We start from the raw sequence: 13,577 nt of genomic DNA, 5'->3' as shown, positions 1-13,577 counted from the left end.
TGGAACGGGGGCCAAAACACAGACGAAAAAGTTTTTCACTCTTCAGCCACTTTTCGGGAGATTCGAGATAGCATTCGTACAATCGGGAGATTAGGTCAAAATTCGGGAGTCTCCCGGACAATTCGGGAGAGTTGGCAGGTATGCGTATCTGAACTCTCAGTGTGGCTGATGCCACAATGTGCCACAAAAGGCCTTCCGCCATTGTGGTAAATGCAGACACTGGCCAATCAATTACTCAGACTTTGGTGCGAGCGCGGCAATGCCTTTACCGTAGGCAACGTAACGCATAAAAGCGTAATGGACACTCTTGCGACCGATATGGCACAGCCCTATCACGACAAGAATCTTTAACTGTCCGGTAGGTGGACCGTGTGGCACAACACTCTTGCAAGTGTACTGCGTGCCTTTAATAAGCAACAACGCAAATGAGACATGCTGCCGTCTGCTGCCACCACCTAGTACGGAACTGCAAAGTGTGCTGCGGAGACACAGAGTGCACAATATGATACTCTGTGCACTTGTGGCATGTGTGCATAGTCGGGAGTGGAGCAGGTATGAAGAGCATTTCTATGGCAAGCAAGCGCGCCGGCAGTGACAGCGTCGGCAGGCGACTACAGTGGACGCGCGCCAAACAAAACTCATATAAACGAAAATGTCTCTTAAATGTAACACTTTCAAATCAAGTAATTGCTTTCCTATATCAGTGCCGAGTCATGCTCGGCAGCCGAAATTTTTTTGAAGCAACACGGTTAAATGAAACCGAAACTGAGCATATGTCGTACCGAGATTGACACAAGCTTTGTTGATGTTGATATCCACTCCATTTGGTATGTGCTCACTCACTTTCTTGTGTGGACATCATTTTATGCTTTGCGTTGGTCACTTTTTATGTCGGTAGCTCTCCGTGCGTGCGATAAAGAAGCACCCGATCATGTGTCGCCTTTAAACACCAACATGAAAGTTCTTTAAAGACATGACATCCTGAAGTGCAGTCTTTTGAGGATTCTGAAGTATCATGATAAGATGGAGAAGCAGCAGCGCTTTCGCCCGTGATAGGAAAAGGATGTATGTAGCTGACCCGAGAAGGCACTTTTATTAAAATAGCAATTATATGGACACTCCAGGCGCATTGTTGCCATATGCAGTCCAAATCGATGACGTCACCCCGTGCATCGTGTGTTCTATATGTGAGTGAAAGCATGAGAGAACTGTAGATGATCGCTGATCAAGCATAGAGGAAACATGTGGGCCATCTTTCGTTGTACGAAAAGTGCATAGAGATATGAGCCGAAGGGGTGTGCTGCACAGCTCCGACCAGGAGTGATCACCCGCAGTCACTCATGCCGTATCTCGTATTTGCAGAAGGTATCAGCATACGGCTCATAGCTTTGTACATGTTGTGTCCTCACTGGAAAGTTTGCATCGAAGCATAGAGAGCATGAAGGTCACTTCATTTGCTACAGTGGCCGCATTTCTCAAAGGAGTGAGCTGCTAGCTTTACTTTGCATAACATTCCTATTTGTTGCTATTGCATTCATTGCTTCATCCTTGTGGCCAAACTGACATTTTTTCTGTGGTTCAAGCTTGCTTGAAGCTCCAACTTTACAGTGATGGTGCCTATTTTGGAGGAAAAGGCGAGACGCACCACATTCCAGACTCAGACTGAACAGAGGAATGCCTACTTAGTGAAGTAGTGCCACGCCAAGCTGAAGCAAACCACCTTGCCTAGCTTCATCGGAGATCACAATCACCCTGTCCCGGTAGTTTCACTGAAGTACTGAGGGTGGGTGATCGGCTTCGTGTGGCAGCACGCATTGCATTTTGATAATGGAATGACAACAGTTTTAGCTGAATAGTAGATACTATCTGTACACACACACACAACACGCATGTCGGGGAAAGCCGGATGGGTTTGTCTGTCTGCTCTGTTAAGTTTTGGAATGTTCACCTGGCACTGATCATTGCCCCTGCACACTCACTGCACGATCGTGTGAGAATGCCAGATCAAGGCCTCAAAGAGCCTCTTGAGAGCAGCCTCCATTCTTGATGGTAGTAGACGTGGCCGATTTCTTGTTGGTTGCCAGTTGTGGGCAGTTACTGGGTGGTCATCAAGGGTGGTAGGTAACCACCCAATAAGCGCCGACATAACCACTAGTTGTAGGGTTCGCTGTCTACTCCAAAGAAACGAGGCGCTCGTCGACATCAGGGTTACTAAAAAACTATCAAAGATTTAAAACCGTTACAGCAACAAGAAAAGTCACAGTTTCGCAGCAACGGCGAAGCAATGAATGCGATAGCAAGAAATCGAAATGTCACACGAAGAACCAGAAGCAGCTCGATACTTGCAGCGTGCCGCTGAAGCACAAAGAAGGACGCCCGAAAAGAACGCACAGGCATGCACAGGGCAAGCGTGAACTAACAACTGTCACAGTTGTTACGCCTATGTGCTTCAGCAACACGCTGCAAGTGTCGACAATGGAGAATCAGACGCTTGCTTGCTTGACCCTTAATTCTTGGCTCTTACCCACTACGGGGGATTCGCCATGAAACCGGCGGTTAATATAGGTGGGGAAATTTAGAATTTAGACGCTCTTAGATATTCTTCTTTTAAACTGCGGCACGTGGAGTGACCCTCTGCGTCTCCTACCACAGGGGGCGTCTGATGCAAGGTGTACCCAGTGTTCTTTATCTTTTTTTTTTTTCCTTCCACATCCCGAGTGGGTACAGAAAATGACCACTTTGTCGTGCGTGTCTCAGGGGCAGTATTCGAAATTAAAGAAAATTAGGAGCGCTGCATCTGCAAGTGTTGACAATGGAGAATCAGACGCTTTTAGATTACCGTATTTTCCGGTGTATAAGTCGCACCTTTGTATAAGACGCACCCCCTACTTTTTACAACTTTCGAAAGAAAAAATGATATATAAGACGCACCTTTGTATAAGACGCACCTTTTTTTAACTCAGTCGACATGATAAAACACAATGACCCACGCAGAGCACATTGATTGCGAAATGCGTAGTCACGCACGGCACTGAATATCTGTAAGCAGCAGTTTTATTAAGGCGCAGAAAACCACTATTTATTCTACTGGATTTGAAGCCACATCCTCCGGCGCACTGTCAAAAGTTCTTCCGCCTCGGTTGGCAGCATCGCTGGGTTGCCGTCGTCAGCCTCTGAGTAACTTTTACGCAGCATTGTAAGCACCTTGAAGCACATCGTTGGCACTGCCTGTACTATGGTGGCTACCATACCTTTAGGGCATTACCAGACTTGGAGAGAACACAAACAACGAACGCGCCGCACGGTTATCACACGATCGTCGGACACCGCCTACACTACAGTGTACTAGAAGGGGCAGTGAAGCGGGCGGCAGCCTCCGCGTGACTCCGGCGGCGTTGCCAGCAGCGGCGGCGCTGCGATCGACCAATCTTGAAGAGGAGCACGCGAAACGTAGCATCCACTGCGACGCTCGCATGTGCTTGGCGCGCGGTGTGTCTGTGGTTCCGATGTTTGCGCGTAAGCACTTCGCTTATTTAGTCTGTATCATCTGCTAAGGACAAGAAACTGCAAGGCAGATTGGTTTTCCCACAGATGCAAACGCATTTTGGGAAAGTACTCGCCGCTTCAATAGAGCCACGCTCTTGAAAAACACGGACACTTTCCATCGCAGTGAGTCCCATTAGAACATTTTCAACCGTTTCAGCAATCAGGATCGAGTTTGTTTAGCTTACAGAACTTGAAAGCGCCGACGAATCTCTGATAGAGAGCGAGTACATTCGGATCTTGGGTAACCGCAATAGGGAAGCCGTGTGAGAGGTTTAATTAAACGTAGCTAGTCGCCACAACTATGAAAGTAAGTTTAAACTAAACAGTTACATGGTGCGCTCGTTCTCTTTGAAATCCCTGTGAACAGCATAACATGCAAGGCCAGAAAAAAAATTTTTTTAATGATCGCGCAAATGAATAACGTCACGCAGAATCAGTTGGACTCGTTGCTGAAACAGCTATAATAAAACATTCGTGCACGAATTTGAACAGTCATATACGCCCACAGCAACAATTTATTTTAAAAAGGACACTGAAATTCACCTATAGAAATCATGCCCCAAACGCAAGGCAAGCAAGCTGAAAAAGAGGATAGCACAGCACTGATGCAGAAAGCCAAGTGGGAACTGGCAAAGCAGCCGATTTTATTTACAGTGACCGTGCAGGCTTCGGCGAGCAATTAAACGAGCTACAGCATTTCACAAAAAAGGACACAATGTCACGGTCTCTGTAATCTGTGAATTAATATGTGACAATGCGTCACAGAATATGAGAACACACACATGAGGCAGTAGGGCACAGAACATTGATATATGACATTGTTTTTCACACTAATGCAATGAGAGCATTACCCTAGTAATGGGTAGAAAAACAACTGAATTACTGTACAAAAGGGAAGCCGCTTGCTTTGATTCAGCAAATCCTCACAGCTGGCAAGGTAAAGCGAAAATAAATAACAGCAGGTGAGGAAGGCAAAGGCATAATGCATGTTGAGAGAGTTGCCATGCACCTAGTTTGCCTGCTTAGCTTGAGGTACTTGGCAGAATTACGTTTCCTCAGCAGGTTGGACTTACTCTCTCCTTTCACAAAAAAGTGCAGTCGCATATGGTAACGTAAAACCCAAAACTGCGTGCTCTTAGCGTGAATTTCGCAGCCGACCTGCAATGGGGAAGCATGATGAATCATGTGCAACACATCCATAACACTCTCGCTATGAAGTTTGCGTCCGCTGAATAACGTTCAATAGCAAATAACGTTCCCAAACGCTTCTTCGCTCTGGGTCTACGGGCGCTTTAAATAACGAAAGCTTCGCCGTTTGTTTGCTTCGAGAGTACCCTGTGCTGCATCCAGGAGCGAAGCAATGGTTCAAGCGTTGTTTTTTAGGAGCCATTCGCACGTTATAGCATCACACATTGAGAGAAAAGCGGGAGAATCACTTCCAGACAAGCGCGTTCCAGCCAAGGAACCGGCAACACGAGGCACCCGCCTTCAAGATTGAGCGACTGCAGCGCCGCCGCTCCGTTCGCCAGCGGCGGCGTCAGCTGCCCCTATGTGTCGGTGCCTCCGCCCGCTTCACTGCCCTTTCTAGTACACTGTACCTACACACGCATACAAAACGTAAATGGCGACTGGAAGCCGGAAGCTGCGACTACTGCTAGACTGCAGCGACGTCTCACACGGAAACTGATGATGATGATAATGAAGTGGTACTTTCGCTTTTGTAACTGATATTGTGGGCGCTACAACATTGCAATGGACCGTTGTGGTGCTCTTTTTTATTTATTGCCTCAGTTCTGTGGGTTTAATTCTTCGTTTAAGAACAAACAATTCAAAACAGTACAATGGGGCACGCGACAGTGGTGGCTTTTATTGCGGCCGTAATCTCCGTGGTCGCCGCGCTGCTTGAACAGCAAGTAGCTGACATCTAAGATCGCAGCCGCTTCATTGTTACAACAAAATTAGATATATTTTTACGAATGCTCTCGAGCTCTGTTTATCGTACTCATAAATTAAATATAAACAAATTGGTCTCGCAGAATCACGTGACTTTTTGCGTATATAAGACGCACCGTTGTATAAGACGCACCAGCTAAAATCTAGGAAAAAAGGTGCGTCTTATACACCGGAAAATACGGTATTTCTTTTTCTTTTAAACTGTGGCGCGTGGAGTTCCCTTCTGCGTCTCCAGCCACACGGGGTGCGTCTGATACAAGGTGTTCCCGGTGTTCTTTCTTTTTTTCTTCCTTCCACATCACGAGTGGGTACAGAAAAGGGCCACTTTGTCGTGCGTGACTCAAGGGCAGTTTTCAAACTGAAAGAAAATTAGGAGCGTTGCGTGATAGACAACACGCTCACGCTCCTCTGAGATTTGCTTACCACCAGCAGTACATGGTGTATATAAATAGCTCGCCGTTATTTCGCCGGCGCATACATGACGTGTGGCTGAGTTGTCTAACGCAGCGCGCTGGGGAGCAAGGGGTTGCTGGTTCGAATCCGTGGTCGGGTACTTCAGAATTTTTTTCTTCTGCTTTATTTTTCTTTGTGCCTTTTTTATATATATACACATATATATACATATCCGGGACATGACGGCGTCAACAGACGGTGATGGCGACGGCAAAATTCAGCCGAGAGTGCCCATATAATTGCTATCGCAATAAAAGAAAACTTCCACGAACACTTCAGCGCTGGTGCCTTTAACCCTGACCCCGGCAGACACACTCTGTGAACGGTCATCCACCACTGCCCCCTGGCCACTCGCTCTGCCCGGTTATCAAACTTATTTTATTTTAACTATTCTGCAACTCTGACACTACACAATGTGGGGCTGGGCCACCAGAAGGACACCAGAGGTAGAAGAGATCGAAGGAACTAAAGCGAGTTCGTGGTGTGAGACACGCGTGCTGTGACTGAGACTGGGGCTGGACACTGCCGTGCGCTCCTAGGCGGAGCTGGTGAGGCTGTGTTGGCTTAACTACAGACCGAGACTGCAGGCAAGGGACTACACACACACGGTCATCTCCCAGAAGAGATATTCAATTCAATATTCAAAGACAGTTTTTTGCCTTATTTGTATAAGGTTTGGATTCAAAGATTCCAATATTTGCACACCCCTACTTGTTTACTATCACTGAAAATTCTACCCTGAGCTTCTCACCTGTACAGTGTTCCTACAGGCATACAATTTTGTCTACAGGCAGGAGCTCACATCCTTGTTTATACTGCCACAACTTTTCTTCTCACAAGGCTCAGAACCATAGGATGCAGTCTACCGACCAAACATCATTGATGATGATTACTGTATGTTTCTCAGTTGCTTTAATCAAACATGGACATGCTGTGATGTTTTCCTTTTTGTGCGTGCTGAAAGATATCAGGCTTGTTCTGCGTGATTTACTTTTTGTGCCTTCTTTTTTTTTTGTTGGACTTCAGTACCAGCAAGGAAGTGTAATACAGTTGACACCGCTTAACGAACTCGAAAGTGCAGCAAAAAATGGTCGTTATATCAGTTCATTGCATACGGACTCGCCCTTCGAAGATGGGACACGCATCGGCGAAAGCCGGACGAGTTGTCCACTCTTCTGCCATAATCTTTGTGTTCCGCGTCATCGTTTCCAAGTGCTGTATGTGAGACAGCCATATTCTATTCCACATTTTGCTGGTATCAGCGGTGCTCATCACTAGACGCAAATTTGCAATTGGCAGTGGGCACGTAGTTAAGTGGGGTTCGTAGCAGGTACCGAATGCATTCACGAGAGCCTGGGTGCGCACCAAAATGCCAAAGTGCGCTGGGAGGCATCAAAGCGATTTCAGACGTGGCTGTGGCGATTTGACCACTTGAGCAGAATTAAAATACATGAATTCGTTTTTTTTTGACAACTTTGCGGCCCTAGAGAGTCCGACAAATTGGACGTTGACTGTACTTACTTCCGGAAGTTCGAATACTTCGAATAGTCGAATTCCGGTGCGAATCGAATCGAATAGCAAACATTACTAGAAAAATATACGAAAGTTTGAATATTCGAACACCCCTACTGAGTACCCTTAGCGGCACATTGTGGCGTCGATGAGTTGAGGGGCGCAGAGAATTTTCTTGCTCGACAAAAAGTTAACGTGGTTATCGCTTCTTGCGTTTGTGGCCTCTTGCATTCGTGGCTTCCTGCATTCCAAGGCATTGTTTGGTTCATCGCAGGCGGTCGTAGCTGCAGAGAATTGTGTCAGAAAAGGCTTCCACGTAAAAGATGACTGCAAGGCTTGATGCTGTCTCCTATTTTTTTTTGCCACGGAAAAAACGTCTGAAAAGTGAGTGACCTCGCTTGCAGCATTCGAAAATCTGCGTGCGATGCTCACCGATCTAGAATATCTTATTCGCGAGTAAACTGGAGCAGGGCATGCGCACGCCTCTCTCTTGCTTTGGAAGGCCTGATCTAACCTTTTTTTTTGCTTCTTATGTGCCCTATTTGTACTGCGACGGTGTCTGCTATGCTCATTGTAAAAGTAGGAGGCTTTGGAAAATGTTCGCTATATGTTGACGCAGTTTTAAAGCGTAACATAGGAACATCGTTAAGTGCACCGAATAATCATGGTCGTTATAACTGACAGATATGTGGGATCGTTATGCTCGGACAACTTTCAGTCCTTCAAATGCTGTAGGCACCAAGCAGCTGGAAGAGACGATAAGCAAGACTCACTGCCGAGTTGTCGATGTTCTTGAGCACAGTGAGAGCCACGAGACTCCCCGAGCAGAGGTGTGCTAGGCCGCACACATAATAGTCGGTCTGGAACATGGACACTGCACAAGCAGAGTTAGTACAACACTGTTTAGGGGTGTGAGAATAGTGCCGAATTGAATACGAAACGAATACCGTAAAATCCTGAGCAAGTGCCCCCCTCCATTCTTCGGGAGTGCATTCAGTGAAGGATATAATTAGAAGCACGGGTGTGCATTCTTTATTTTTAGCGGCCGCTACCTTGAACTTTGATCTATGATCGAGCAAGGGCCCCCCCTCCAAATCTTGTCGAATTATCCTTCACCGTAGAGTGGGCGCTTGCTTGGGATTTTACAATAGTTCAAGACGCAAATTAGACAAAATATTCCTTGAACACTTGCGAATGGTTCTTACCATTTATATGAAAAAATTTTCGCATATTGGTGTTGACCGCATTACAAAGCCTGTCATTACCCTGAACTCAATAAGGGTGGATACGAGGGCTTGTTGGTAGTGGGTCATTTCTCAAGCTTCGTTGTAGTGCGGCAAAGGACATAGACACCAGAAAGAAATGTACAATGACACACAGTGCGGTGTGTGTAGCGCTGTGTGTTGTCGTACGTTTCTTTCTGGTGTCCATGTTTTTTGCCGCGCTACAACGGAGCTTAAGAAATGACCCTGAACATTACAAAGCACGCGGCATTAAAGATCGCAAAGAGCAAGCAGTTTACGCACAAACTTGGGGCTCTACACAGCTAAAACGGCTGCTTGGGCGAGTTGGTTCATGATCAAGATAGATTTACCAGCGCAAAAAAGACAGGACATTTAGGAAGGACACACACACATAGCGCTGCACTCACAACTGATTTATTACTCCTAGTGCTGATTTATTACTAGTGCCTACAAAAAGGCCCTGCGTTCGAAGTAATAAATCAGTTGTGAGTGCAGCGCTATGTGTGTGTGTCCTTCCTAAATGTCCTGTCTTTTTTGCGCTGGTAAATCTATCTTGCTCTACACAGCACTCAGGACATGTGTTAACATAAAAAGATAGAAAGGCAGCCACATTAACTAATCAATTTTTTGTATACCTTGGTCACCAAATGAAAAATGTGCCATCAGCACTGCATGAAAAAAAAGTGCTTTTTTTCCAGTTCAGATGGCCTTGGTTCCAGTTTTATGGTCAAACATGGACAGATCAAAACCAGATATACAGGTGCTGTACGTGTTTGGTGTGTGTATGATGGGGGAGGGGGGGGTGCGTGTGTGAATGTGCATGTTTTGCATTCTAATTATTTTTGAAAATGACCTAGCCCAAGAACAAGTTCTTTTAGAGATATACAGGGTGCCCTAACTATCACACATCATCATTCTCTTTTAGTCTACTGCAAGATGAAGGCCCCTCCAAATGGCTTCCCAAATGAACTATCACACAGCATGATTTAAAAAAAAGAGGAACAGCGTCACGCTAAGCAAAGCTGGTACATATTATTCCCAGTACACTCAGTACACTGGAGTAGCCACGACTAACTTTTTTGTTAATGAGACTTTATTAATTAGGCAATTTTATTTGTAACGCGACAAGTACTCACTTGATTATCAAGATGTCAATCAGGTGTATGTCGGCATGTTCAAGTGACATCTAACTGCGCTATTTTCAACAACATACTAATTGTGTGCTCATTTTTTCTGGTTGAGAAAGAAAGCTCGCAAAATCTGAAAAATGACACGGCACTAGACTTCTGCGCGCATCAGAAAGCAGTGCCCTTAAACAGGCTCGCGGTCAGTTGCAGCCAGTATCAAGAAAAAAATTCACAAAGAAACAAAATATGGATTGTCCTATCTCTGCCACTCCCCGGCCAAAGAAACACGTTGCTTTGGTCTCAAAGAGTCCGCCGTAATCAGAACAGCGCTCCGGCTGCATTATCAATGAGAACAGTCATCCATGAGATACAGATAATAATAGTGGCGTACAATTAACTGGAAGGAATGGCTGCACAAGTGCGATGCATGTTTCGGTGCTTGTCCAGTACCTTTGCCAAAGGGCGGAGCACTGTCTCCGACAGCGGACAACCGCCAAAGTGGTTGCTTGCAGCAGAGTCCTTCAATGCTTTTCTGGTCCGGAAACTTCTCCGGAATGCTATGGGGAGAGCTTGCTATGTCGCTGCAGCTGCCGCACGGGGGGGCATTGAGGAGAGCTTCCAGAGCTTCACTTCGCTGCGTAGTGAGAGCTGGGGGCCCCGAGAAATCATTGGTGTTGAACTTTCCTCATTTTTCTAAATTTGTGCAGCTGATGGCTGTGAGAAATGTGTGCAAGAACACTTATGGTGTATGTGAGTGACGGTGCCGAAAACTTGCGGTGTACCGGGTTGTCGCTCCGGATACAGAGGTACGAGCGAAAAGGTGTCGTCGTTTAATTTGCCAAGGTATGACAATGAGAGAAATGAATGGAAACGTGAAATACCGTGACAGGAAGCTAACGGACTTACCTTTGATTCCGAGCATACTATAATGTGTGAGGAACATTTTGACGCCACCGACGTTATTCGAACGGACAACTTCAATGGAGAAAATGTGTCTTCGCAAGCGAGAAGGCAAAGCTGTGGGCTAGCGCTGTTTCTTTCGCAGCTTGCTGGTTTCTTTAGGTTTTTTCCAGCTTATTAAGTGCTTTGCATTGTTTCCTTGTATGCTGTTGTTAAAAAAGCCTTTTTTTTCCTATTTATTGACTGAATGTCAACTAAGCTAATTTTTTTATTTTTATACTGTACATCAGAGTTTGTTTTGCTTTTTCCAATAGCTTGTTCCCTTCGTGTACAGGCCTTGCAGAGAGTTTTCCTACGCTAGGAAAATATCACTCATAGCTTTTTGTTTTCAGGGGTATTTTTCCAATAAAAGCTTTTCTATCTTTCTCTTTGAATCGTAGCATTCCTGCTTTGTTTACTGCAAGTTAATGGCTCAACAGTGCAATGTTCTCAAACATATGCATTGAAATAAGCAATTATAGTGAAATATGGATGCAATGCGCATTATTGTTAACTCAGCTTGACACGTGTTTGGGTATTTTATTTTGCCCCATGTTACGTTTTTCACGTTCTGAATATACCGAAAGTGCCACAGAGCTCGGCTTGTGAACAGATATGTTTATTTTCTCTAGATTTGTGAAACATGGTTTCGTTTCAGTTAATCAAGTCTCCCCTGCGCAGACGTAGTTCGTCTAAGCAGTCAAAGTACCGCACGTTGTGATTTGTGAAAGTGCCACCAGCGTGAAGATTGGAGACACCCGAGTGCCCTTGCAACACTGCACAATGTAAAGTGTGACCCACTTTCGCTCGTGCAATGTCCACGTAACATGAAATTGTCAAAGTTATTCATAGAAAATGGACAAAGCGTGGTTACAAAGTCACAGTTAAGGCTAGGCTAGGTCCTAGAGATCAGCAGGTATCCACGCGGCACACGGATGTTACCTTGCAAAAGCTTCGTCACTCCCGATTTCAAGTGTTGCCGAAGCTCTGTGAGGTAGGCTGCAGCGGAGTGAAGTTAGCTTTTATAAACTGTTAACACACGAATGTAGAAATTTTCCTTTTCGTAATGTGGCTGTGTAAAACTCCCGCGGTGCAGACAGCCCGACTGTAAATAATGTGACTGGTGCTGGTTCAACTCCTGCTGCGAGAATTCAGTTGGCAAGTTGGTGGGTTTGTAAGCCTTGTGCTGTGTCACAAGTCTAAGTAAATATCCCGTGCCTGAATAAATACTCTCGTGCTCCGCTGCCTGAGGTAAAGAACCTCGCTGGAACAACATATACAGCTAATATTGCTGCGTCAGCACGACTGGATCCATCGCAGCCTTTATATCTTGAACAAATACGCGAAAGTAAGTTTTTCACACACGCATCCAACAACCACATTGTATGTCAGGTGAAGTGTGAGTGGTAGTTGAATTATTGTGGTCTGGTGCAAGATAAACCATTGCCTCGAACTGGTACAGCATTCAACCGAGCGCAGTGCGCGTGCACAAATGCCCCCGCGTTGTCTGCAGTGACCCCAGCGGCAGCCTCTGTCCCTGTGTGAAACTACAGGAAGAGTTTCATGACCAAAAAAGCACTGCAGTAAGCTTATTGGAGGGCACTGCTTTCTTTTGTGGGTGGGAGCGTAGTCACGTGTTATTTTTCATATTTCGCGGGCTTTAGCACGTTATTGAAAATGCTGAAAATAGCGCAGTTCGATGTCCTTCGAGCATGCCTACATATGCCTCATTGACATTTTGATAATCAGGTGAATACTTGTTGAGTTATGAATATAAGACTAATCAAGTAACCCTTTGTGGCCCGTTGTTGGGCCACTACCGACAAAGCAACACGACCGCAGCGACTTGTAGTCGGGCACTGCTTGACAAGTTCTTTCGTGCTTGATTGATGTGTGCGTTTTCTCATTGCATTATGCGCCATCTCTACACGAGTAAGTAAACTTCTTTTACTTGAAATAGCACGGTTGCCTGATGGTCATGTTTTGCACACGTGCAGCGTTTCAAAATTGTTGTTCTGGTTATAGTGAGGATATTCGCAACTCCGGGGACTTATAAGTAGGGGTGTGCAAGCATTCGAAATTTCGAATATTTTACGAATAGCGTTTGCTATTCGATTCGATTCGCACTGAAACTTTACTATTCGAACTATTCGAACTTCCCAAAGACAAATGCAGTAAACGTCCGGTTGAAAGCGACCCTTTCAGATTTTCATTATGCTTCACCTCATTACACTCTCGTATTGCGGCAAAGCTGCCTTTCAAGCTCAGTTACAGTCGAACTTGGGCAAGAGACGTCCGATTGGAAGTGGTCCCTAGAGTTTCAATATGCTTCACCTCATCACAACCCCGTATTGCGGCAAAGCTGCCTTTCAAGCTCCGCTACAGTCGCAAATGTTAACTCAAGAAAACGTTGGTTCCAATATGGAGATGAAAGATGTGGCAGAGTTGGGGGCTCAATTAATGCTGTTTTGGACCTGAAATTTGGGCAGGAAGTCCGAAAAATCGGACGCCGAAGCTTTTTAGCATCCAAAATTTCAGTTGTTGTTATATATCGATGTCTACAAGGCAGATTTGGAACTCCGGACTTGAAGGGAGCACACCCTTCTCTGCCACATCAGTTGGGCTTCCACAGAAGTTGAAAGAGAAGGAGAGGCTGAGGAAATGGCATCTCTGCCTATCACGTGTAGTGTTGTTGGCAACACTTTGGTTGCACCAAATTATGTACATAAGTACGATTCGGCCTCTACATTGCCTCATTCTTGATAAGAAAGACAACTATGAAATATGACCCCACCAGTACTTC

General features: G+C 45.5%; 1 protein-coding gene across 1 annotated transcript in view; it reads right to left on the bottom strand.

Annotated features, from left to right (window-relative positions):
* The window catches only part of LOC119386535 (vacuolar protein sorting-associated protein 41 homolog), a 203,378-nt gene that overhangs the window by 147,623 nt on the left and 42,178 nt on the right, over positions 1-13,577 (bottom strand). Inside the window, exon 10 of the mRNA XM_037653803.2 lies at positions 8,238-8,338. Coding sequence (XP_037509731.1) covers positions 8,238-8,338 — 101 coding nt within the window. The remainder of the gene's footprint in view (positions 1-8,237; positions 8,339-13,577) is intronic.

The sequence above is a fragment of the Rhipicephalus sanguineus genome, chromosome 3 (genome assembly GCF_013339695.2).
Source record: "Rhipicephalus sanguineus isolate Rsan-2018 chromosome 3, BIME_Rsan_1.4, whole genome shotgun sequence".
NCBI lineage: Eukaryota > Metazoa > Arthropoda > Arachnida > Ixodida > Ixodidae > Rhipicephalus > Rhipicephalus sanguineus.
Note: the sequence above shows the minus strand (reverse complement) of the source record. Positions and strands in the feature narration are given on the sequence as shown.